The sequence below is a fragment of the Erythrolamprus reginae genome, unplaced genomic scaffold, assembly GCF_031021105.1.
Source record: "Erythrolamprus reginae isolate rEryReg1 unplaced genomic scaffold, rEryReg1.hap1 H_1, whole genome shotgun sequence".
NCBI classification, from domain to species: Eukaryota; Metazoa; Chordata; class Lepidosauria; order Squamata; family Dipsadidae; genus Erythrolamprus; species Erythrolamprus reginae.
Window position 1 is genome coordinate 87,372 of NW_027248462.1, and position 26,389 is coordinate 113,760.

The window sequence follows — 26,389 nt, forward strand, 5'->3', positions numbered from 1 at the left end:
AAACGTGAAATCTAAATTTGGGCCACATCCCATTCAGAATAAAAAGAAGAAGAAAAGTTGGATGTGGTTAGGAATCAAAAGGGCAGCTTTGCAATAGCAGAACTTTGTTGACGTTGATACCTTTTTTGGATAGTTGGGTCTGTCAGTCACCTGCTGGAAGTCTCCAATCACCACAGCACGGAAAGCATTATAATATTTTGGAGGTAGGTGAAGTGGGTTTCCCAGCAAAGCCTTAACCTCAAGAGATGGATGATAGCCAGTCCAAAGAAGAAAAAATAAAATCTGCCCTTCTTAATAAAAGTATTGAAAAATGTATGGGAGCCTAAATAAACGAATACATTTACCCTGAGAAAAATGTTCATCAAAACCTGCTAGCAATTTGTTCAGTGTTTTTTTTAAGTATTTTATTTATTATATTATTTTATTTATTTATTTTGTCCAATACACAATGAGGGTTTTAGTGGGTATATATCTATAAACACATAGTAAAATACATGATGAAGGTTATAGAGGAGATACTCATAGTAAAATATATCTAAGAAATAATAGAAAAGAAGATATAGTAATAGAACATATCAATGAAAGAATAGAAGAAGAGATATAGGAATAGAAGAAAGGTATAGGAGATATAGGAGAGCAATAGGACAGGGGACAGAAGGCACTCTGGTGCACTTGTACTCGCCTCTTACTGACCTCTTAGGAATCTGGAGAGGTCAACCGTAGATAATCTAAGGGTAAAGTATTGGGGGTTTGGGGATGACACTATGGAGTCCGGTAATGAGTTCCACGCTTCGACAACTCGGTTACTGAAGTCATATTTTTTACAGTCAAGTTTGGAGCGGTTAATATTAAGTTTAAATCTGTTATGTGCTCTTGTGTTGTTGTGGTTGAAGCTGATATTACTAATTTTTACTATTTAGCATTATTTTGCAATTTTCCTCTCAACTTGTATGCGTGGAGAATGGATTTATTATCACTTGTTTAGTGACCGTTCAGTTAAGAAAGTGCTGGGAAAAGTGATTTAGAACTGCTTCTTGCATTTATGATTGTCACCCCATGGTGACCCGATCAAAAGTTGGGCACTCGGCAATTGTCATATGTGGTCACAGGATGATAAGGGGACTGGAAACTAAAAAATACAAAAAGCAGTTGCAGGAACTGATCATGGCCAGTCTTGGGAAGAGAAGGACCAAGGGAAACATGATAGCAGTCTTCAAATACTTGAGGGGCTGCCACAGAGAGGAGGGGGTCAGGCTGTTTTCCAAAGCACCAGAAGGCCAGTCCGGGGAATAATGGATGGAAACTGACCAAGGAGAGATTCAATCTGGAAATAAGGAGTAACTTTCTGACAGTGAGAGCAATCAACCAATGGGACAGCTTGCCTGCAGAGGTTGCGAGAGCTCCAACACATGAGATTTTCACAGGGAGAGTGGGCTGCCATTTGTCCGAAATGGTATAGGGGCTCCTGCTTGAGTGGGGGGTTGGACTAGATGACCTACAAGGTCCCTTCCAATTCAAATGAATGAATGGATGGATGGATGGAGGGTGGATGAATACATTTGCAACAGCTGCAGTGTCCCAGGGTCATGCGATTGACATTTGCAACTTTCCCAGTCAGCTTCCGACAAACAAATTCAATGGTTGAAGCTGGATTCACTTAGCAAACATATGATTCACTTAATGACCCTGCAAAAAAGGTCATAAAATTGGGCACAACTTTACTGAATGATTGCCTCACTTAGCGACGGATGTTCTGCTCCCAATTAAAGTTGTAAGTTGAGAACTACCTGCAGTCACTATTTCTCAAAAGCCATTAATCATTCTCAAAAACAATGAATCGGTGGAATAGCTGGCCTCTGGAAGTTGTGGGTGCTCCGTGATTTAAATATGTGAAGTTTAGGTTTTAAGTAGAGATTGGACAGCCATTTGTCCAGAATGGTATAAAGTCTCCTGATTGGGTAAGGTGTTGGGCTGGAAGACCTCCACGATCCCTTCCAAATTTGTTATTCTGTATTCCATATAGATTCCTGAAGCCTTCTTCATCCAGGGCCCATTTGCCAGATTATATAAAACCTTAGAGAAGATGTAGGTGTAGGAATTATTGCCTTTTGTACAGTATTTCATTTGGTGCCGAGAATCTTTTTACAGTAAAATCCTATAATTTACCTTGAAAGAAATATAAAGTTAAATAGCATAATTAATTAAATCAGATTTGGAATTTTTTTAAAAAAACTTTAGAATAGAATAGAATAGAATTCTTTATTGGCCAAGTGTGATTGGACATACCAGGAATTTGTCTTTGGTGCAGATGCTCTCAGTGTACATTAAAAAAAAGATACATTTGTCAAGAATCATGGGGTACAACACTTAATGATTATTATAGGAGTCAAATAAGCAATGAGGAAACAATATTAATAAAATATTAATAAAAATGTTACAGTCATACAGTCATAAGTTGGAGGAAATAGGTGATAGGAATGATGAGAAAAAACTAGTAGTAATAGTATTGCAGACTTAATAAATAGTTTGACAGTGTTGATGGAATTATTTGTTTAGCAGAGTGATGTCGTTATATGAAAATTCCAATGGGATTTTTAATTATATTTTATTTAATTATATAATTAAATAATTATATTTTTAATTATTTAATATATTAAAAGTTTTATTATATAAACATTCCAATGGGATTATCCCCAATAGCATTGATGCACCCAAATTTAATTAATATAAAAAAGATAATTAGATATAAGGATTTGTTAAAGGAATAGGGAAATTTGAAAACAGAACAAAAATTGGAACATGATTTAGGAAGGGGGATTGATTGGTGGACATATACACAAATGCAGCCTAAATATAAAGATGACAAAAATATGTGAAATACAAAAAGATCAGCAGGAATTGAACAAAATTATACAAGGAGCAGAGGAAAAATTAAATAGTAAAATATACAAATATTTATTGAAATACAAAATGGATGACAAAGTTGTCAAAGAAACAATGATTAAAAGGGGAAAAACTTTAGATAGAATATAAAATTAGAGAAATGGGAAAAAATGTGGGAAAGAAATATAAAATTGACTATGTCAGTGGCATTCAAGGAAAACCAGTGAAAAATGCTTTATAGGTGGCATCTTGCTCTGGCAAGACTGGCTAAGATGTACCTGAACTGTTCACATATGTGTTGGAAGTTTTAAAAACCCTATCATTTATGGTGGACATGCCCATCAGCAAAAAAATATTAGGCTAATATCAGAAAACGTTTAGAAGAAACAATTGATCAATCCATAGATTGATCAATCAATCCACCGGAGACATTTTAATTGGCAATATTAAATAGAAAATACTCTAAAGAAATGCAATATAATTACAGCTGCAAGAATAGCATATGCACAGAAGTGGAACAATGATTATACACCAACTGAGGAAGAACTGATAAAAAAATTCTGGACTGTGCAGAAATGGATGAGCTAACGAAGGAGATAAAGGAAAAGAAAGATACAGATTATTACGCAGTATGGGATAAATAGTACAATTGGTTGGAGATTAGAAATAGTAAATAGAAATGAATTAGGAAACAATATAAAAGATTTAACGTTTATAAAATAAATAAAACAATAGTTGCATGTATAGAAATGAGGTATAATGGGACAATAAGAAGAATGTAAAGAAGATCAGAAGAGAAAAATGTAAATACAGTGTTCCCTCGATTTTCGCGGGTTTGAACTTCGCGAATAGCCTATACCACGTTTTTTAAAAAAATATTAATTAAAAAATACTTTGCAGGTTTTTTTCTATATCATGGTTTTTCCTGCTCGATGACGTCATACGTCATCGCCAAACTAATAATTTTTGCAAATAAATAACAAAAAAAAAATCATTGTTAATAAATAATTATGTTTATAAATATCAGGATCACTAAGTGTCTTATTCAATGGTGAGTACCAGTAATAATGGTAAGTAAATGGTTGTTAAGGGAATGGGAAATGGTAATTTAGAGGTTTAAAGTGTTAATAGATGGCTCGTGATACTATCCATAGCCAAAAATGGTGTATTTACTTCCGCATCTTTACTTCGCGGAAATTCGATTTTCGCGGGTGGTCTCTGAACGCATCCCCCGCAAAAATCGAGGGAACATTGTAATAGAATACTAATGTTACAAAACTGTTATGAAAAGGGAATATGTGTTGTATGTTGATGTTTGTTATGTTTTGTTGTTTTAAAAATAAAAATTTAACGTTTTTTTTTAAAAAAATCAGACTCAGCCTGAAGACTTCTGAAGATTCCTAAACCAAGCTGATTTTTAACATAATATAATTTTTATACACTAAGTCGTAATTGTGAAGAGGTGTAAATGGGATGTTAAATGAAAGCAAAAATCTTTACCTCTTTCAAGATATTTCTGGCAACTTGTCAAAAAAGGGACAACAGGGATTACTGTTGTTATCAAACAATCTGAAATATTTCCCTAGCTATCAGCTGAATTGTTTTGTCACAGAAGACGTTAAAAACAGCAATTGGCTGTCAGCCTGAAGGCTCTGAAGAGAAAGAGTTCTTTGTTTCAGAGGGGAAGAAAAACAACATGGCGAAGTGAGAGTATCTGGATTTAGAATCCACTGAACAGTAAATTCTTTTTTTTTTCTTACTGGAAATAACAGATAGAACTTGATTTATGAACATAATCGAGCCACAAATTTCTGTTGCTGGGACATTTCCTAAGTGAGTTTTGCCCTATTTTATGACCTGCCTTGCCAAAGTTGTTAAGTGAATCCCTGCAATTGTTAAGTTAGTAACATGGTTGTTAAGCAAATCTAGCTTCCTTATTGACTTTGCTTGTTAAAAGACCACGAAAAGTAATCACATGACCCCGCGACACTGCTGGCTTCATAAATGTGAGTTAGTTGCCACGGGTCTGGTCCCATGACCATGGGAATGCCACAATGGTCATAAGAGTGTAAAATGATCCTACAATAACTCACTTTTTTCAGGTTTGTTGTAACTTTGAATCATCGCTAAGTTTGTTATAAGTGGAGGATTACCTGTATTACTGTGTTGGGACATACAGTGGTACCTCATCTTACGAACGCCTCTTCTAACAAACTTTTCAAGATACGAACCCGGTGTTTAAGATTTTTTTGCCTCTTCTTCCGAACTATTTTCACCTTACGAACCCAAGCAGCTGCTGCTGGGATGAAGGGGTTTCTTTTTTCCCCCTTTTTTGAAGAAAGAAAAGGGAGGGGCACCTTGGAGGTGTAAAGATTTTGCATGCTTGCAAAGGCACTAAATTGTGTCTTTTTAAGAAAGAAAAGGGAGGGGCAGCTTGGAGGAGTAAAGATTTTGCATGCTTGCAAAGGCACTGAAACGGTGTCTTTTTAAGAAAGAAAAGGGAGGGGCGCCCCCCTTGCCTTTCTTCCTTCCCACTCACCCTTTAGCCTAGCCTTGTTTCTTCCACCCGCCCCCTTTAGCTGCTCCTCCCTGCCCTCTGTCCACCTCCCTTCTAAAGTTTGGAATTTTCCTGAAGGATTTGCACGCATTATTTGCTTTTACATTGATTCCTATGGGAAACATTGTTTCATCTTACAAACTTTTCACCTTACGAACCTCCTCCTGGAACCAATTAAGTTCGTATGATGAGGTATCACTGTATTTCTATATTCGGACCAGATTACTTGCAGTACCGCCTAATGCCACATGAATCCCACTGACTGGTTTGGTCCCACAGAGTCGGCTTTCTCCAGGTCCTGTCAACTAGACCAGAGGTCCCCAACCGCCGGTCCGCGGACCGGGACCGGGCCGTTGGGGTTTTTCAGCCGGTCCGCGGCACCAGAGCCCCCCTCGGCCTTTCCGCACCACCAGCGGCGCTCCCCCCCGCCAGCCAGCCAAGCCCCGCGCCCGCCGGAACCGGCTCCTCGCTCTCCCGCCGCGTTTGCAGGAGGTGGAAAGGGTCGGGCGGCCCGCCAAGGCCAGGAGGGACGCTGCTGCCCCCCCTTCCCTCTCTCCGCCCGCCGCTGCGCCTCCTTGTAAAAGCTCCCCCCCCCAAGTCTTATCCTTCCCCCTCCGCCCCACGGCCGGGCAAGACCAGCGCTACGCGTTGATGTCAGCATGGCTGGCTCCACGCGAGGAGGCCAGCCTGTCCGCAAGCAGCCCGAGGAACTCAGAGGTCTGGAGGCGCCGGCGGAGCGGAGAGAAGCCCCCGCTAGGCTGCGCGCTCCGGTCTTTCCTCGGCCCTTCGGAAGGATCGCGCGCCTCTTCTTCCTCCTCGTTTCTTGGTCCCCATCCTCCTTTCTACTTTCTCCCCCTTCTCTTCCTAGCCCACTCAGAATATTCAAAATAAGAAAAGCCTTTGCCGGCGAAGGTTTTTCTTATTTTGAATATTCCGAGTGGGCTAGCAGGGGGATAGGGAGCGCGCGTGAGAAGAGAGAGAAAGAGGGGGAGAGAGAGAGAAAGAGAGAGGGGGGAGAGAGAGAAAGAGAGGGAGAGGGAGAAAGAGAGGGAAAGGGGGGAGAGATAGCAAGAGAGGGAGAGAGAGGAGAGAGGGAAAGGGGGAGAGAGGGGGGAGAGAAAGAGAGGGAGAGAGAGAGGAGATAAAGGAAGAGGAGAGAGAGAAAGGAAGAGAAAGAAAGAAAGAGGGATAGAAAGAGAGAGTGAGAGATGCTCAGTGAGCCTTTCTTTGAAGTTGCCTTTCTTTCTTTCTCTTTCTTCCTTTCTTTCTTGCTCTTTTTCTTTCTCTCTTTTACCTTCCCTTCCTCTATTTCTTCTTTTCTTTCTCCTTCCTACCTTCTTCCCTCCCTCCCTCCCTCCCTTCAGTCCTTCCTCTCTTACTCTCCCCTTTCATAAGTTTCCTTGCTTCCTTCCTCTGTTCCTGTCCCTTCCCCCTTTCTTTCTTTCCTTCCTTCCTTTCCTCCCTCCATTTCTTGCTTTCCTTTTCCTTCCTCCCTTCTTTCCTCCTTCATTCCCTTCTTTCACTCCTTCCTCTCTTACTCTCCCCTTTCACACCTTTCCTTGCTTCCTTTGCACCCTTCTTCTGTTCCTGTCCCTTCCCTCTTTCCTTCCTTCCTTCCCACCCTCCGTCCATTCATTCACCCATTCCTCTCTTGATCGCCCCTTTTACGGCGCCGCTGACAGCTAGCTCCCCCCCCCCCCACCGGGCCATGGAAAACTGGTCTAGCTTAAAGCCGGTCCCTGGTGCAAAAAAGGTTGGGGACCTCTGAACTAGACAATGTCGTCTGGCGGGGCCTAGGAGAAGAGCCTTCTCTGTGGGGGCTCCGGCCCTCTGGAATCAGCTCCCTCCGGAGATTCGTACTACCCCACCCTCCTCGCCTTTCGTAAGATTCTTAAGACCTATTTATATCATCAGGCTTGGGCCGATTAGATCTTGACCCCTGGCCAACGAATATTGTACGAATGGGTGTGATTGATTTTATTATTTGGGATTTTGGATAGCTATTTAATTTTTAATCTAATTGGATTAATGCTATTGTAACTTACTGTTTTTATGTGTTGTAAGCTGCCCCAAGTCTTCGGAGAGGGGCGGCATAGAAATCCAATAAACAAACTAACAAACTTCTGTGTCTGTCTGTCTGCCTGTCTGTCTGTCTGTCTGTCTGTCTGTCTGTATCCGGAAGGATTCTGAGAACATGCAGCATGCTCTTCTCCTACCATTGAAGAAGAAATTCTTCCCACCTCAAATTTTGGCCAGTTCATGGGCATTCCTGGGCCGTTTCGGTTACGCCACCACTTAAGATCCTCTTGGTCATTTATCTCCTCAATGGCCTGATGCAAGTCACTATAAACAGCTTGGATGCTGAAGAGAAGGAGAAACAGAGATGAAAGATGATCACACATCCAAGCAGGCAACGTGCACAAAACATTCCCACTTAAGAGCAATGTGTACAAAACAAGTCTAACCAAGGATGCTGCTGCCCTCAAGGCGTTTACCACGTTGTGAAACTGATTTACAGGTTTTTACAGGATGTACTGAGTTGCAACATTTGCCGTGTGGAATTCTACTGTGCTTTCCAACCATTTTTTAAAAAAATATATCCAAGAGAAGAAAAATAGAACAGCCTTATGTTCTGATTGATAGCGCAACCTGGTGCTTTTCAGGAAAATTGGCTACAAGGCAAGGCAGGCTGCAGTTTTAGCAGCTAGATTGCAGGTTGTAGGAAAGATCATATGGGTGGAAGGCGAAAGGAGGTACATTTACTTTATGTATTGTATTTATATGTCGCTCACTCCAAAATGGATTCATAGCAGCTAACAACAATCATAAATACAACAATTGTATAAAAAGCAATAAAAATACAGCAATAAAATCAACAATGCAGTAAAACCAGTAATATTTATTTTATTTATTTATTCATTTGTCCAATACACAAATACATAGGAAGAAAAATAGACGTGGTAATATATATAAGGGTAAAAGTGAACTTAGAGGAGAGGATATATAAAAGGAAGAGAATATATATGATAGGTGAAAGGAAAGACAATTGGACAGGGGACGAGAGGCACACCAGTGCACTTACGTACACTTATGTATTTTTAAAAAAACCATACATACTAATTCCAGGCCTACCGGAAAAGCTAGATCTTAACGGCTTTCCGGAAGATCGGTAGGGAGGAGATAGTGTGAATCTCTGGGGGCAGTTGGTTCTATAACACCGGAGCCGCCACAAAGAAGGCTCTTCCCTGAGGTCCCGCCAACCGACATTGGTGGACGGACATGGAGAAGGCTGACTCTGTGGGTCCTTATTGACAACGAGGGAGGAGGGAGGAGGTGGTCCTATAAATAGTCTGGCCCTGAGCTATTTAGGGGAATAGGTAAGATTTACCTTGGAGAGATGCTAAGGTACAGTTTAACCAGCTCCATCTCAGGCCATGAGATGGGGATAATGTGGAATGGAGACTTCCATTGTAGAAATGGTCGAGGTAAGAACAGATTAGGCATTGATTGTCCTAGAGAGAACCTCTCTATGGTCACTAAGCAGAACAGGATGACTTGCCATGGCCAACTCGCCCCAGCCGACTCACCCTGCCTGCATTTCTCTGGCCATCTTCCTGTGACCGACTCACCCTGGCCAACTTCCTGTGCCCAATTCGCCATAGGAGGATTCACAGCGGGACAATTCAACATGGGGTAATTCAACAGAGGAACAAAAGAGGGACAAGCGATTCAAGCTCTGGCTCACTCTAGCCTCCAGGATGTCTATCTTGAGAAGGTTAAAACCTAAAGTTGTCCTAGACCAGGGGTAAAATACTAACAGTTCAGACCAGTTCACCCAAACTGGTAGTAAAACATGCTTTAACAAGTTTTTTTAAAAAATTCAGACAATTAGCTATGCCTGATTGTTTGTGAAGTTCCTGCTTGTTGCCGGGGCTATTTTGTGTGAAGTCCATCTCTTTTTGCACTGTGTGTGAGTCAGTTGTGTAGCTTTTGTGTTATTTTTGTGTAAAGTGTGATAGTTGGTTTTTGAGCTCACCGTGACACTGTGAGGTTCCTGTTTGATGCAGGTGCCATTTTGTGTGAAGTCCAGCTGCTTTTACGTTGTATATGAGTCAGTTGTGCAGCCACCTCCCTCTGGTCACATGACCACCAAGCCACGCCCACAGAAGTAGTAGGGGAAATTTTTGAATTTCACTGCTGTCCTAGACTCATCATTAAGAGTTGGCTTGATGGTGAATTATTGATCACACAATCAACTAGCAGTGAGGTTTCATGTATGAGAACTTTCATTTATGAGAAGGTGAGAAATTGGGAGGGATAGATTAAAAAAAAGACGTCTGGATAAGGGAAAGGAAAAGGGGAAACAGAAGACTTACCTAAGCCTTAACACCAAGAGATTTAGGACAATTCATCACAGCCATCTCACTCTGACTGACTCAACCCAGCCAACTCGCTTCAGCCATGGGGAAGTGGGACAATTCAATGTGGGATAAATCAAGAGAGGGACAAGAGAATTACAAGGGGCCTTGCCTTGCTTCAGGATTGAACCTTCCCAAGTTAAAAGTCCTCAAGGTTGGGCTGAACTAAAGCATGGAGTCACCCATCTCGCTTGTCCCTCTCTTGAATTATCCTGCATTGAATTGCTCCATGGCGAGCTGTCCCATGGTGAGCTGGCTGCCAAAAGATGTCCCACGGAGAGTTGCCCATGTTCAGCCATGGCAAGGTGGCTGGGGCAAGTTAGTCAAGGCAAGTTGTCCCATTTCAACACCAAGTGTCCAACTTCAGGAAATATGGGCAGAGACAATTATAGTTGAGTGAGCAGGTTTCAGAAGAGTGGGGAAAGGGAGCTGTTTAGTTCTGAGCAAGTCATTCAATAGTTCAGTATAAAATTAATATGCTTAGACACTAATACCTCGTCTTACAAATGCCTCATCGTACAAACTTTTCAAGATACAAACCCGGGGTTTAAGATTTTTTTGCCTCTTCTTACAAACTATTTTCACCTTACAAACTCACCGCTGCCACTGGGATGCCCCACTTCCGGACTTCTGTTGCCAGCAAAGCACCCGTTTTTGTGCTGTTGGGATTCCCCTGAGGCTCCCCTCCATGGAAAACCCCACCTTCGGACTTCCGTTGCCAGCGAAGCACTCATTTTTGTGATGCTGGGATTCCCCTGCAGCATCGCAAAAACACAGAAGTCCAGAGGTGGGGTTTCCCATGGAGGGGAGCCTCAGGGGAATCCCAGCAGCGCAAAAACGGGTGCTTCGGCTGGCAAAAGGGTTGAATTTTGGGCTTGCATGCATTAATCGCTTTTCCATTGATTCCTATGGAAAACATTGTTTCGTCTTACAAACTTTTCACCTTAAGAACCTTGTCCCGGAACCAATTAAGTTTGTAAGACAAGGTATCACTGTACATTGTTGCCTAATAATATTAGTAAAGGCTGTAGAATACTGACAATTGTGATTTTTTTTTTCCTGCAGGAGGGATGGAAGTAAACCCAATATGAGTTTCTCTATTAGTGGAAAGTTCTTTTGTGGAATGTGGCATTTTGGTATAAAAGGGCAGAGGACATCTACGGTATAGCTGCCTTTGGAGAGATAAATTCAAGGGAATGAAAGAAGCATCAGGTCATCTGGTGATTCAAAAAAAGTAGAGATGATGGTTTGACTGTATAAATTAAAGTTGGCATCTTGACTTTTTTTATTCCTCCTCAATGGTCACCCTTGGTTTATTCCTCCATCTAATGGCAAATGGTGGTAATGCACATCTGGAGGAGTGGTCTTTCATCCCCACCCATTTTTAGCTAGTAATCCATATCTGGAATCCATGAGGCTAGAGAGAGTAGATCATTGTTTCTTAACCTTAGAAACGTTAAGATGTGTGGACTTCAACTCCCAGAATTCCTCAGTCAGGCATGAAGTAACATAGCCAAGAAGGCTTCCAGAGTTGTAAAGCTAATCCTACATAGCTTCCGCTCTGGCAATCACACACTACTTACCAGAGCTTACAGAGCTTTTGCCAGAACCATCCTCGAATACAGCTCATCTGTTTGGAACCCATATCGCGTCTCAGACATCAACACCCTTGAAAATGTCCAAAGACACTTCACCAGAAGAGCCCTTCACTCCTCCACTCAAAATAGAATACCCTACGAGACCAGACTTTCAATCCTGGGCCTAGAACTAAAACTAAGACGCCTTAAACAAGATCTAAGTATTGCCCACAAGATCATATGTTGCAACGTCCTGCCTGTCAGCGACTACTTCAGCTTCAACCACAACAACACAAGAGCACACAACAGATTTAAACTTAATATTAACCGCTCCAAACTTGACTGTAAAAAATATGACTTCAGTAACCGAGTTGTTGAAGCGTGGAACTCATTACTGGACTCTATAGTGTCATCCCCAAACCCCCAACAATTTACCCTTAGATTATCTATGGTTGACCTATCCAGATTCCTAAGAGGTCAGTAAGCAGTGAGTACAAGTGCACTAGAGCAGTGTTTCCCAACCTTGGCAACTTGAAGAATTCTGGGAGTTGAAGTCCAAATATCTTCAAGTTGCCAAGGTTGGGAAACACTGCACTAGAGTGCTTTCCGTCCCCTGTCCTATTGCTCTCCTATATCGTCTATACCTTTCTTCTATTCCTATATCTCTTCTTCTATTCTTTCATTGCTATGTTCTATTACTATATTTTCTTTTCTATTCTTTCATAGATATATTTTACTATGAGTATCTCCCCTATAACCTTCATCATGTATTTTACTATGTGTAGATAGATATATACCCACTAAAATCCTCATTGTGTATTGGACAAAATAAAAAAATAAAAATAAATACATAATAAGTAGATAAATTGCATTTTTAACTGGTGTCCAATAATGGCTATTTTACCACTCTTTTCAATGAGGAAGGAAATCCTGCTGCATGAAGCTTAATGCCAACATCTTCGTTTTAACAAATGGATCTGAACAATGTGAGACCATCTGTATGAGTTATATGGCCTTCAAATTGTGGTAGAATGTAGTTACAATCACAGGAGGGAGAGGTTGCTTTGTAGAGGGCAAAAGGGCCGTGAAGTTTAGAATGTCTGTGAGGCAGAAAGAGGATAAAGACGGACCCCTCCCTAGCACTTCACAGCATGTATCTATAGCTACGCAGATTGTGGTTTTAGTCAGGCAAGATTCTGTCTGTAGGCCAACGACAATAGAGAAGCAACACTATATGTTATGCTTCGGGACTGATGCAAGACTCTTTTTTCCACACCTGGAATCTGCAGCGACATCCAGACGCTGATGCAAGGCAAGGAAGGCACTTTTGAGGAAGACAATCCGTCTCTGCTCCAGAGCCTGCCCTTGCTCAAACACAGACTCCATTTCTTCCATGTAGCGAGGGCTGCAACGGTCGAGTTCCTGCAGGGCCTTCTCATAACGTTCACGGATCTGTTGACCAGAGCCAAGAAAATTAACATGCTTTCAGATTCTTCAATCTTTGGTATTTCCATCCCTAAGCATAATTCAATTCAATTCAATTTATTAGATTTGTATGCCGCCCCTCTCCGAAGACTCGGGGCAGCTCACAACAATAATAAAAATATTCCAGTGAAAACAAATCTAATATTAAAAAGCACATAAAACCCTATCATATTTAAAAAAGCAAACAACATGTACACACCCAAACATAAATATAAAAAAGCCTGGGGGAAAGGTGTCTCAACTCCCCCATGCCTGGCGGTATAGATGGGTCTTCAGTAATTTACGAAAGACAAGGAGTCTGGGGGCAGTTCTAATCTCTGGGGGGAGTTGATACCAGAAAGCCTGGGCTGTCACAGACAAGACTCTTCCCCTGGGGCCCGCTAAATGACATTGTTTAGTCGATGGGACCCGGAGAAGGCCAACTCTGTGGGACCTTATCGGTCGCTGGGATTCATGCGGTAGCAGGTGGTTCCGGAGGTACTCTGGTCCAATGCCATGCAGGGCTTTAAAGATCATAACCAACACTTTGAATTGTGACCGGAAACAGATCGGCAGCCAATGCAGGCCACAGAGTGTTGCAGAAACGTGAGCAAATCTAGGAAGCCCCACGATGGCTCTCGCGGCCGCGTTCTGCATGATCTGAAGTTTCCGAACACTTTTCAGAGGTAGCCCCATGTAGAGAGTGTTGTAGTAATCGAACCTCGAGCTGATGAGGGCATGAGCGACTGTGAGCAGTGACTCCCTGTCCAAATAGGGCCGCAACTGGTGCACCAGGCGGACCTGGGCAAACATCTTCCTCGCCACAGCTGAAAGATGATGTTCCAATGTCAGCTGTGGATCGAGGAAGACGCCCAGGTTGCGGACCCTCTCTGAGGGGGTCAATAGTTCCCCCCCCCAGGGTAATGGAAGGACAGATGGAATTGTCCTTGAGAGGCAAGACCCACAGCCACTCTGTCTTGTCTGGGTTTAGTTTGAGTTTGTTGACACCCATCCAGGTCCCAACAGCCTCCAGGCACCGGCACATCACTTCCACTGCTTCGTTGACTGCTCTCAGATGTCTTGGGCAAGGCCATGCTCCTTGTGGCCCACAGTAACCAGACTGGTTGGTTTTGCTGCATTGCAGGGAGAGAGGAAGAAACTCATCTGTTTTGGGGAGCTGAATAAGATTGATGGGTTATCTCCTGCCTTAGATCAGGGAACCTGAACGAACGTAGGAGATAGACAGAGAACAGTGCCTGTGGGTGTTAGAATATGCGCTCCCACTCAAATCGCATCATACCACTCCGAGTTAAATTAGCATTTAATATATGTGTGTGAGTGTCTATAATTGCTGAATGTTTACAAGCTCATGAAATCTCAGAAGATTTTGGCAGTCTCTTGCGATTCCTGAGATCTTGTGAGATCTTGGAATGAGGTTGTCAAGGTTTTGTAATATTTGAGGTGAATTTGGTTAGGGTGCTAACTTTTGCGTGAAATGTTTTATCTCTGATATTTGATTCGACACAAAAATATGTAACCCTTCCCTGGTGCAGAGCTGAAGGGATTGGATACTGTAGCCTAGAGGATAATTCTCTGCCTTACAAGGCAAAGGTTGCAGGTTCAAGTCCCAGGGGGTATGGCTAGCTGATGAGGCCAAAATAAGGCCAAAATACATCTATCCTAGTCTCCCTTAATTTTCAAATTCAGCAAAAAAACATGTGACACACACACACACATACACACACACACATATATATATAAAATATCAGAGATAAAACATTTCACGCAAAAGTTAGCACCCTAAGCAAATTCACCTCAAATATTACAAAACATTTACAACCTCACATATCATATGTGTAGAATTATGTCCTCCACATTGTAATGTGTGTTTGTAATTTGCTTTTACTGTTCTGCAATTCTGGGTAAAAAATAACTCTGCACACCCAGCATCTTGATGAGCAAAAAGGTTTGAATTGGCTGACGTGGAAAAAAAATCTGCAATTCATAATTATTTAATTTTCTTTTTGAACCCAATCCAGAATATTAAAAGGTCACACTGTTCTTCAAACAGATTTTGTATTTAGTTTTCTGCACTCAGGCAACAACAGTATTATTCTGTTGAAATACTTCAAAAGAAAAGGATTTAGGGGTAGTGATTTCTGACAGTCTCAAAATGGGTGAACAGTGCAGTCAGGCGGTAGGGAAAGCAAGTAGGATGCTTGGCTGCATAGCTAAAGGTATAACAAGCAGGAAGAGGGAGATTATGATCCCACTATATAGAATGCTGGTGAGACCACATTTGGAATACTGTGTTCAGTTCTGGAGACCTCACCTACAAAAAGATATTGACAAAATTGAACGGGTCCAAAGACGGGCTACAAGAATGGTGGAAGGTCTTAAGCATAAAACGTATCAGGAAAGACTTAATGAACTCAATCTGTATAGTCTGGAGGACAGAAGGAAAAGGGGGGACATGATCGAAACATTTAAATATATTAAAGGGTTAAATAAGGTCCAGGAGGGAAGTGTTTTTAATAGGAAAGTGAACACAAGAACAAGGGGACACAATCTGAAGTTAGTTGGGGGAAAGATCAAAAGCAACATGAGAAAATATTATTTTACTGAAAGAGTAGTAGATCCTTGGAACAAACTTCCAGCAGAGGTGGTAGATAAATCCACAGTAACTGAATTTAAACATGCCTGGGATAAACATATATCCATCCTAAGATAAAATACAGAAAATAGTATAAGGGCAGACTAGATGGACCATTAGGTCTTTTTCTGCCGTCAGACTTCTATGTTTCTATGTTTCTATTCTGCATAATTGCATTTCCAATCAAAGAAAAGAAAAACTGTTTGCTTTAAATCATTTTGATTTTTTTTTATTCGAGATAAATCCCCAAGTCCTAAACATTTCTCAGATATTAGCAAAAGATCTCAATTGCTGCTGCAAGGTAAACAAACAAAACACGTTATAGATAGACCTCATCTTACAATTGTAGCAATTGTTTAAAGCATATTGCCACCAACAATCTGGGTCTCCATTTTACCCACCTTGGAAGGATGGAAGGCTGTGTCAAACTTGAGCCTGGTGGGATCTGATCTGCCAAACAGCAGGCAGCCGGCAGGCAGACAAGTAACCTGCAGTACTGCACTCTAACCACTGCGCCACCGAGGCTCTCGTTATGATTCTTGCAGCAGCCCCATAGTCATGTGATCAAATTGTGCGCTTGACACCTGGCATTTATTTACAACTGTTGCAGTTTTGGGGCGTCAAGTGATCACCATTTATGGCCTTCCAACAAGCAAAGTCAAAGATGGAAGCAGGGTTCATTTAACAATGGCACAGTGATTAATGGATGCAGTGATTTGCTTAATGACCATGGCAAAAAAAGCATACAAAATTAGGTATGATTAACTTAACTGCTTTGTTTAGGAATGAAACTCCTGGTCCCAAATGTGTCTTAAGTCAAAGACACCCCCACCCCACCCCCATTATACTGAAGGAACAAGAGGGACAAACCCAATTGATACCTTTGATAAAAGTTTCAGGGAACAATTGGTTAAGTAGATCAGGGGTCTCCAAACTCGGCAACTTTAAGCCTGGCGGACTTCAACTCCCAGCATTCCCCAGCCAGCTTTTCTGGGAGTTGAAGTCTGCCAGGCTCAAAGATGCCAAGGTTGGAGCCCCTTGCTCTAGAAGTTGCTAAAATATAACTCAGAACAACTTGTGCCACTTTGGCCTAAAATGAAGAATGCTGGGAACTGTAATTCTGTTTCTGCTTTGTATTTTTAACCAAAATATAGGCAGTCCTTAACATACAGTGGTTCATTTAATGACCACTTGAAGTAACAACAGCAATGAAAAAAGTGACTTATGACATTTTACACATTTACGACCTCCCCATGGTTGTGTCATCAAAATTCAGACACTTGGCAACTGACTCATATTTATGACGGTTGCAGTTTCCTCAAGGTCATGTGCAGAATGTGGCCATGCGAGCTATCATGGGCCTCCCTAGGTACGCCCACGTTTCATCAACACTTCGTGGCTTGAACTGGCTGCCGTTTTCCGGTCACAATTCAAAGTGTTGGTTATGACCTATAAAGCCCTTCATGGCATCGGACCAGAATGTCTACGGGATCGCCTTCTGCCGCACGAATCCCAGCGGCCGATTAAGTCCCATAGAGTTGGCCTTCTCCGGGTCCCATCGAGTAAACAATGCCATCTGGCGGGACCCAGGGAAAGAGCCTTCTCTGTGACGGCCCCAGCCCTCTGGAATCAACTCCCCCCGGAGATTCGAATTGCCCCCACCCTCCCTGTCTTCCGCAAGATGTTAAAGACCCACTTATGTCGCCAGGCATGGGGGGACTGATTCTCCCCCCTTTGCTGATTATAGCACTTGAGAATGGTATGATTGCGTAGTACTGATTTTTTTTTTAATATTAAGGGATTTTAACTTCCTTTTTACTAATATTAGATTTGTACCAGTTTTTTGTATTTTATTATTGTTGTGAGCTGCCCCGAGTCCTTGGAGAGGGGCAGCATACAAATCTAATAAATTATTATTATTATTATTATTATTATTATTATTATTATTATCCCCTTTTGCGACCTTCTGACAAGCAAAATAAATGAGGGACCCAGATTCACTTAACAATTATGTTACTAACTTAACAACTGTGGCAAGGAAGTTCATAGCATTGGGTAAAACTCACTTAATAAATGCCTCAGTTAGTGACAGAAACTTTTGATAACTCAATTGTGGTCGTCAACTGAACACGACCTGTCATGGCCAGCTGATGATGAATCCAACCATAGCTTATAATAGATGGACATACCAGGCACAATTTTGGCCAATGTAGTTGGCCTATCTGACAAACTGCCCCACCAGCCAGGAGCAACGGAGAAGATGGAGAGGTAGGAAAACTCCCCTACCTTGTTGGTTTCTTGGCTACAGCGTTGATGTTCTTCCCGCAAAGTACGTTGCCGATCGGGAGGTACTTCAGCCCCTGGTGCCGTCTGAATTCCACTCTCCCGCAGTGTTGCGATGTACTCTTTGCGACAGGCCTTGTGATAAAGAGTTTTGGCCTTCTCTGCCTGAATGTAGAAGTTGAAGATGAAGAGGAGGAGGAAAGGGATGAAAAATCAGGACAGTTGGGACACAGTAGTCCCAGAAATCCTGCTTCTTAGTTTCCATATACCCTTAATTTATGGAGTCAGTGGGAAGGAAATAAGGCTACGTAGGCAGTCTCCTACTACAGTGGTACCTCGGTTTTCGAACGCTTCTCAGTTCGAACAAATCGGTATTCGACCAGGAAATTCAAGAAACTTTTGCCCTGAAATCCAAACAAATATTTGGAACTCGAACACTCGAGAGAGCTGAAGACAGAAGCCGGCAAGCTACACAGAGAGAGCGAGCCAGGGACAGTAGCGGGCGAGCGAGAGAGCTGAAGATAGAAGCCCGCAAGCTACAGAGAGAGAGAGAGAGAGAACCAGGGACGAGCAAGAGAACTGAAGACGGAAGCCGGCAAGCTACAGAGAGAGAGACACACACACATGGGGACAGAAGCAGGCAAGCTAGAGGGAGAGACAACTGAGGAGGGGAATTTATTTTAAATTGTTTCAGTTCTCAACTAAATCGGTTCTCGACCACACTTCCAGAACGAATTGTGGTCGAGAACCAAGGTACCACTGTATTCATAAACTGAGGACTCCGTCAAATTTCATGTTGGACCTAGTCGGAAAAGGGTAGAGATCAGGGCAGTGGTGAAATCATTTTTTTTTACTACCGGTTCTGTGGGCGTGGCTTGGTGGGAGTGGTGTGACTTGGTGGGAGTGGCTTGGCGGGCATCATAGGGGAAAGATACTGCAAAATCCCATTCCCTCCCCATTCTGGGGCCAGACAGAGTTGGTGTTAGCCAGTTCTCAGAACTACTAAATGTCTGCTACCAGTTTTGCAGAACCTGTTGGGTTTCACCTTTGGAGCAAGGGTCAAGGGAGAGAGAGAAATACAAGTTCACAATGAAGATAAACTTGGTTCACCAGGCTAATTCTGGTTCCTGAACAAACCTTGGATTCTATCCCTCCATGTCTTTACCTATCTCTACACCTTGAGAATCCCAAAGGTTCTTCCTACCTTCTTGAGCTTCTTTGTCCAGGGTTTCTGAGCCCGCTGGAAACCATTTTCTAGCTCGCAAGCTTCCTTGAAGCCTCCAAAGAGCTTGCGGTGATAGGAGTCATGCTGCCAGGATCGGATACGTCCAGTATCCTCAGAAACCAAAGTCCTTTGCATCTCCATGTGTAGCCGGCTTAACCGCTCAGAAGCCCCCAGGAAAGCTTGCCATGCTCGGAGTAGGGAACCATATGCCGGGCCTAGAAGTGAAAGAAGAAGGATAGGGAAAGACAGGATGAATTCCTTCATTGCAGCAAAATTGAGAACAAGTGATTTATTGGGATTTGAAGAATGCAACTTTGATACTTTATTGAGGATCTGGAGAACTGGAAAAGTGATCTCAGTAGAGAAGCCATTATAAAATTGACTTCATTGGCAACTTTTACTCTGTTATAATCATGTGCGGGATTTTCTCCCCGTTGACAAAATTGAACGGGTCCAAAGACAGGCTACAAGAATGGTGGAAGGTCTTAAGCATAAAACGTATCAGGAAAGACTTAATGAACTCAATCTGTGTAGTCTGGAGGACAGAAGGAAAAGGGGGGACACAATCGAAACATTTAAATATGTCAAAGGGTTAAATAAGGTCTAGGAGGGAAGTGTTTTTAATAGGAAAGTGAACACAAGAACAAGGAGAAACAGTCTGAAGTTAGTTGGGGGAAAGATCAAAAGCAACATGAGAAAATATTATTTTACTAACAAACTTCCAGCAGACGTGGTAGATAAATCCACAGTAACTGAATTTAAACATGCCTGGGATAAACATATATCCATCCTAAGATAAAATACAGAAAATAGTATAAGGGCAGACTAGATGGATCAAGAGGTCTTTTTCTGCCGTCAGTCTTCTATGTTTCTATGTTTCTCCACTAACACAGATGTTAGTGCATAGGAAGTGAGGGTGGGCAGAGATCCATATTTAGATTGATAGACAAAAAAATTGGCCTACTGTAAACGAGTCTTTTTCAACCTTGGACACATTTGGACTTCAACTCCCAGAATTCCTCAGTTACCCCAGCTAATCACACATCTTTTTTTGTAATACTTTTTGTTGAATTTTTTTCAATTAAAAAGACAAAACATAATTTCACTCATACAGTTTGTCACTATCGGAATTTCCTTCTTCATTCTACATTTTCTCTACCTAAGGCTATTATTCTTAATTTAAACATTATTACTATTTACAATTTTATGTGTGTTGTATATTATTTTACATCTATTTACATTTTACATTTACATCATTTTATATTAATTTACGCATTAATTTTACTTTCCCTTTCAAGCCAATCATATAATCTATTCCATATTTTGTAATACATTGTTTCCACTCTCTCTCTCTCAATTTCATTGTTAGTTTACTCATTTCTGCGCTTTCTAGCATCTTTTTATAATCATTGTGTTTGAGGGTGTTTTTCCTTTCTTCCAATTTTGGGTGAATTTGATTCTCACTGTGGTAATTATATGATGACTAACATATTAAATTTCCTTTATCATATTTTCTTTTATTATTCCTAGAAGAAACAGTTCTGATCTCATCTCAATTTTTCTGTTTCGTTATCTCCTCAATCCTTTTTTAATTATCCCCCAATATTTCCTTAAATTGGGACATGTCCACCATACAGTATATGGTAGAATGTCACTTGTATGTCATTACATTTCCAGCAATTGGGTGATATGGATGGATACATTTTGGGCAATCTCATTGGTGATAGATGCCATCTGTAAAACATTTTATATGTGTTTTCTTTGTATGCGGCCAACATTAACAATTTGTAATTTTTTTCCCAACTGTTCCCAGTGCTCTAATTTGATGTATCCAAAGTTTTTGACCCAGGCTAGCATTGATTCTTTTACAAATTCCTGCTCCATTTTATGTTTTAAAAGACAATTATATACATTGGTTATCACTTTTTCTTCTGTGTATGTTAATAATAATAATAACAACAACAACAACAACAAAAAACTTTGGAAGGGATCTTGGAGGTCTTCTAGTCCAACCCACTGCTTAGGTAGGAAACCTTACACTACTTCAGACAGATGGTTATCCAACATCTGTTTAAAAACTTTTAGTGTTGGAGCATTCACAAATTCTGGAGGCAAGCTGTTCCACTGATCAACCATTCTGATTGTGAGGAGATTTCTCCTTAGTTCTAAGTTACTTCTCTCCTTGTTTAATTTCCACCTATTGCTTTTTGTTCAGGTGCTTTTGAGAATAGCAACCCCTGAGATATTGGAAGACTGCTATCATGTCTCCCCTAGTCTTTCTTTTCATTAAACTAGCCATGCCCAGTTCCTGCAACCATTCTTCATATGTTTTAGCTTCCAGTCCCCTAATCATCTTTGTTGTTCTTCTCTGTACTTTTCTAGAGTCTCAATATCCTTTTTTGCATTGTGGCAATCAAAACTTAATGCAGTATTCCAAGTGTGGCCTTACCAAGGCCTTATAAAGTGGTATTAACAGTAAATGCGATCTTTATTCTATCTCTGTTAATGCAGCCTAGAACTGTGTTGACATTTTTGGCAGCTGCTGCACACTGCTGGCTCATAGCATAGCAAATCTGTCTGTCCATCACCCTGGGGGGGGATTATTGACCCCCTCAAAGAGGGTCCGCAATTTGGGCGTCCTTCTCGATCCACAGTTCACAATAGAGAAACATCTTTCAGCTGTGGCAAGGGGGGCGTTTGCCCAGGTTCACCTGGTGCACCAGTTGCGGCCCTACCTGGATTGGGACTCACTGCTCACAGTCACTCATGCCCTCATTACCTCGAGGCTCGACTACTGTAACACTCTCTACATGGGGCTACCTTTGAAGAGTGTTCGGAAAGTTCAGATCGTGCAGAATGCAGCTGTGAGAGCAATCATGGGCCTCCCTAGGTATGCCCATGTTACACCAACACTCCGCAGTCTGCATTGGTTGCCGATCAGTTTCCGGTTACAATTCAAAGTGTTGCTTATGACCTATAAAGCCCTTCATGGCACCGGACCAGAATATCTGCGAGACCACCTTCTGCCGCTCGAATCCCAGTGGCCGGTTAGGTGCCACAGAGTTGGCCTTCTCCGGTTTCCGTCAACTAAACAATGTTGGCTGGCGGGACCCAGGAGAAGAGCCATCTCTGTGGTGGCCCCGACCCTCTGGAACCAGTTCTTCCCGGAGATTAGGATTTCCCCCACCCTCCTTGCCTTTCGTAAACTTCTTAAAACCCACCTCTGCCGTCAGGCATGGGGGAACTGAGACATCTCCCCTTTCCTATGTAGTTTTATGTATGGAATGTTTGTGTGTATGCTTTTTATATAAGGGCTTTTTTAGGTTTTTAATGTAAAATTGTTATTTTAGACTTTAATATTAGATTTGCTATTGTATATTGTTTTATCACTGCTGTGAGCCGCCCCGAGTCTACGGAGAGGGGCGGCATACAAATCTAATAAATAATAATAAATAATAATATATGGCAGCTGTAGGAGTGTCCATAGAGTAAGCTTTAAAAAAGTCACGACGGCAGCTATGACTATGTAATTGAAACTCCACCTGGTTTTTTTATGTTCATCACGGTGCTTTGATTGCCTTATCACACCTAACAGCTTGACACCATTGGCCATCAGAGAACCATGAATTTGATATCAGACATTTCAGCTATGCTCATGGGCTGCAGAAATGGGCCTCAAAATTATTTATTATTATTATTATTATTATTATTATTATTATTATTATTATTATTATTGGGTTTGTATGCCGCCCCTCTCCGTAGACACTCGGGGCGGCTAACAACAGTAGTACAAAACATCATGTAAATCCAATACTAAAACTAATACTAAAACAATTAAGAAAAACCCTTATTATAAAACCAAACATACAAACAAACATACCATGCATAAATTGTAAAGGCCTAGGGGGAAAGAATATCTCAGTTCCCCCATGCCTGACAGCAGAGGTGGGTTTTAAGGAGCTTACAAAAGGCGAGGAGGGTGGGGGCAATTCTAATCTCCGGGGGGAGTTGGGCCAGAGGGCCAGGGCCACCACAGAGAAGGCTCTTCCCCTGGGGCCTGCCAAAGGACATTGTTTTGTTGATGGGACCCGGAGAAGGCCCACTCTGTGGGACCTAACAGGTCGCTGGGATTCGTGCAGCAGAAGGCGGTCTCGTAGATACCCTAGTCCGGTGCCATGAAGGACTTTATAGGTGATAACCAACACTTTGAATTGTGACCATAAACTGATCGGCAACCAATGCAGACTGCGGAGTGTTGGTGTTACATGGGCATTTTTGGGAAAGCCCATGATTGCTCTCGCAGCTGCATTCTGCACGATCTGAAGTTTCTGAACATTCTTCAAAGGTAGCCCCATGTAGAGAGCATTACAATAGTCAAACCTCGAGGTGATGAGGGCATGAGTGACTGTGAGCAGTGACCCCCGGTCAAATAGGGCCACAACTGGTGCACCAGGCGAACCTGGGCAAATGCCCCCCTCGCCACAGCTGAAAGATGTTTCTCTCAATGTTCTAGAGTGCAACATTTATTACTGATTTTTGACAGGATACTTCCTGACCACAGATTGCCCAACTATGGTTTACAGTCTATAATAACACGATGATAGCATCCTTTGGAATGACATCACCTGGAGTTCAGGAGATAACTCCCCAAAATATATGTATCCTGAATTATTTGCAGATGAATCCCAGCATTTTACTGATTGCTCAACTGCAGTTTCGGGTACGTTAAAAAGAAAAGAAAACCTAACAGCATTCTCATATAATAGATGTTAAAATGCTGCAGGGCAAGTCTCTGGAATACAGAACATTTAGATTGTCTGAGATAACTTTTAAAAGGCACAATTTATTCGGCTTTTCAATTGCACTGGTTGTCAACAGCAACTATCCATGGAAAAACAGTTTCTTCTGTAGGCATCAGAGCAAAGATATTATCAACCCATCAGAAATACTTATTCTTCCATATACCTTATCAAGATGAAATTGTTACTTCAAAAGGGAAAGAAAAATACAGTATCCAGAGCCATATCATGGGAAATATCTACCTCTCTTTTGATGTTACAACTAGGGTAGTTTTAGGAAATGCATTATAGTATTATGACTAGCTATATCAACATTCTAAATAAATACAGCAGCACTGGGAAAGTTGAAAGGAGAATTTTCCTGGAACATTTTTTAAAAGTCTTCCATAGTATATTCTAAGAATAAAAAAATGAACTAAAAGTTTGTTCAGGAACAAACTTTATTGGATCTTGAAATAGAAGAGACTTTTCCTGCTGCTGAGCTGAAATATTTTACATCCATGTGATCTCTAGAAAACTACATTTGCTGTCCCTTGTTTCCACCATTCATAATCATTGCAATCATCATTACATGTAAAGTAATTGGCAATAAAACCTGATTTTGTATACTTCGAGGTTGTGTTTGAATGATTTTGAACAAATGCTTTTAGCATAGCAAGGAATAATAGGTTTCACACATGGACTGGGGACAAATTGAGGGCAGGATAATGGAGACATGGTAGGAAAAAAAGGTTGCAAGGATCCTTTGGGGCAATACTGTAGTTAGGTATAACTGGAGAAAGACCCAAAAAGGCTGGTGGGATACTAATTCCCTTAACTCCCTATATTGCTTTCTGTTTTTGTGGTGAGTTGATGCTTTGCCTACAGAAATAAATCAGAGTAAAACTGCATAACTCAGACCTTGGAGACATGGAGAAGCATCAACGACACAAGGATGGTTGGATTTACAACGCACTCTAGTAATGTTGCAAATAACTTGTGAATAAACATTCGAGGTGTGGCAAAGTATTGGCCTTAATCCTAAAGGAAATAGCAAGCATACTAACTTACAGTTAGAACATATATTTCTATCAGTTTTTTTCCCACTCCTATCAGTTTTTTCCCCATTTTTTTCAAATGAAACAAAGCAAACCAGAATTTGGAACCTCCATAGCAAAAGGAAAAAAGTGTGCAATAGGGTTGATATTCCTGGAGGCGTCTGTAATATGGTAAATGATTTAGCTTTACTAGATAAATGGTCAAAGCAATGGAAACTGCAGTTTAATGTTTCCAAATGTAAAATAATGCACTTGGGGAAAAGGAATCCTCAATCTGAATATTGTATTGGCAGTTCTGTGTTAGCAAATACTTCAGAATAAAAGGATTTAGGGGTAGTGATTTCTGACAGTCTCAAAATGGGTGAACAGTGCAGTCAGGCGGTAGGGAAAACAAGTAGGATGCTTGGCTGCATAGCTAGAGGTATAACAAGCAGGAAGAGGGAGATTGTGATCCTGCTGTATAGAGCGCTGGTGAGACCCCATTTGGAATACTGTGTTCAGTTCTGGAGACCTCACCTACAAAAAGATATTGACAAAATTGAACAGGTCCAAAGGCAGGCTACAAGAATGGTGGAAGGTCTTAAGCATAAAACGTATCAGGAAAGACTTAATGAACTCAATCTGTATAGTCTGGAGGACAGAAGGAAAAGGGGGGACATGATCGAAATATTTAAATATATTAAAGGGTTAAATAAGGTCCAGGAGGGAAGTGTTTTTAATAGGAAAGTGAACACAAGAACAAGGGGACACAATCTGAAGTTAGTTGGGGGAAAGATCAAAAACAACATGAGAAAATATTATTTTACTGAAAGAGTAGTAGATCCTTGGAACAAACTTCCAGCAGACGTGGTAGATAAATCCACAGTAACTGAATTTAAACATGCCTGGGATGAATATATATCCATCCTAAGATAAAATATAGAAAATAGTATAAGGGCAGACTAGATGGACCATGAGGTCTTTTTCTGCCGTCAGACTTCTATGTTTCTATGTTTCTATGTAAGGATGAAACCACTCACTTGCGTCAACAAGGGGCCGCCATTTGCGAGTCCATTCATCCATCATCAAAGCATAGCTTCGTTCGATCTTTGCCCGTTCCTGGAAACAAGCTACAATCTGGTCACAGACACGATACCCATCGTCCAGATGTTTAACTGTGCTCTGATAGTGATTGGGCTGCAGGAGAAGAGATGGGAAGAAAGGATGGGGAATTGTCTCAGTCTCGTGGTGCAGGAATGCCCCTTCAAAAGAATGCCTACCGTTTAATGCCTTGCCTTACAAACCCCACGGAATTCTACCTCCTCTGGGGTCCTGTGAATTCCAACCAGGATCAAACCAACCCCATTTGAAGTTTTTGAAAAACAGAGAATCCCAAGCACTATCATTAAGTGTTCCAGAAAAAAAACAAGCATAAATTAGGTATTATGACTTTTAATTACTTTAAAAGACTATGGGGTAATGGGATAAATGTGTTTTCAAAACTGGAAGTCTTT

At 41.5% G+C, this 26,389-nt stretch overlaps 1 protein-coding gene across 4 annotated transcripts in view; it reads right to left on the bottom strand.

Annotated features, from left to right (window-relative positions):
- Nucleotides 1-26,389, bottom strand: part of LOC139155266 (protein kinase C and casein kinase substrate in neurons protein 3-like) — a 98,706-nt gene that overhangs the window by 24,392 nt on the left and 47,925 nt on the right. For 3 of the 4 annotated variants that reach the window (XM_070730382.1, XM_070730380.1, XM_070730381.1), the window contains 5 exons: nt 25,916-26,072; nt 19,040-19,275; nt 17,839-18,000; nt 12,712-12,887; nt 7,681-7,801 (listed from right to left, as the gene is read on the bottom strand). In XM_070730382.1, the coding sequence (XP_070586483.1) occupies nt 7,681-7,801; nt 12,712-12,887; nt 17,839-18,000; nt 19,040-19,275; nt 25,916-26,072 (852 nt within the window). The remainder of the gene's footprint in view (nt 1-7,680; nt 7,802-12,711; nt 12,888-17,838; nt 18,001-19,039; nt 19,276-25,915; nt 26,073-26,389) is intronic. The other variant, XM_070730384.1, reaches the window with a different exon arrangement.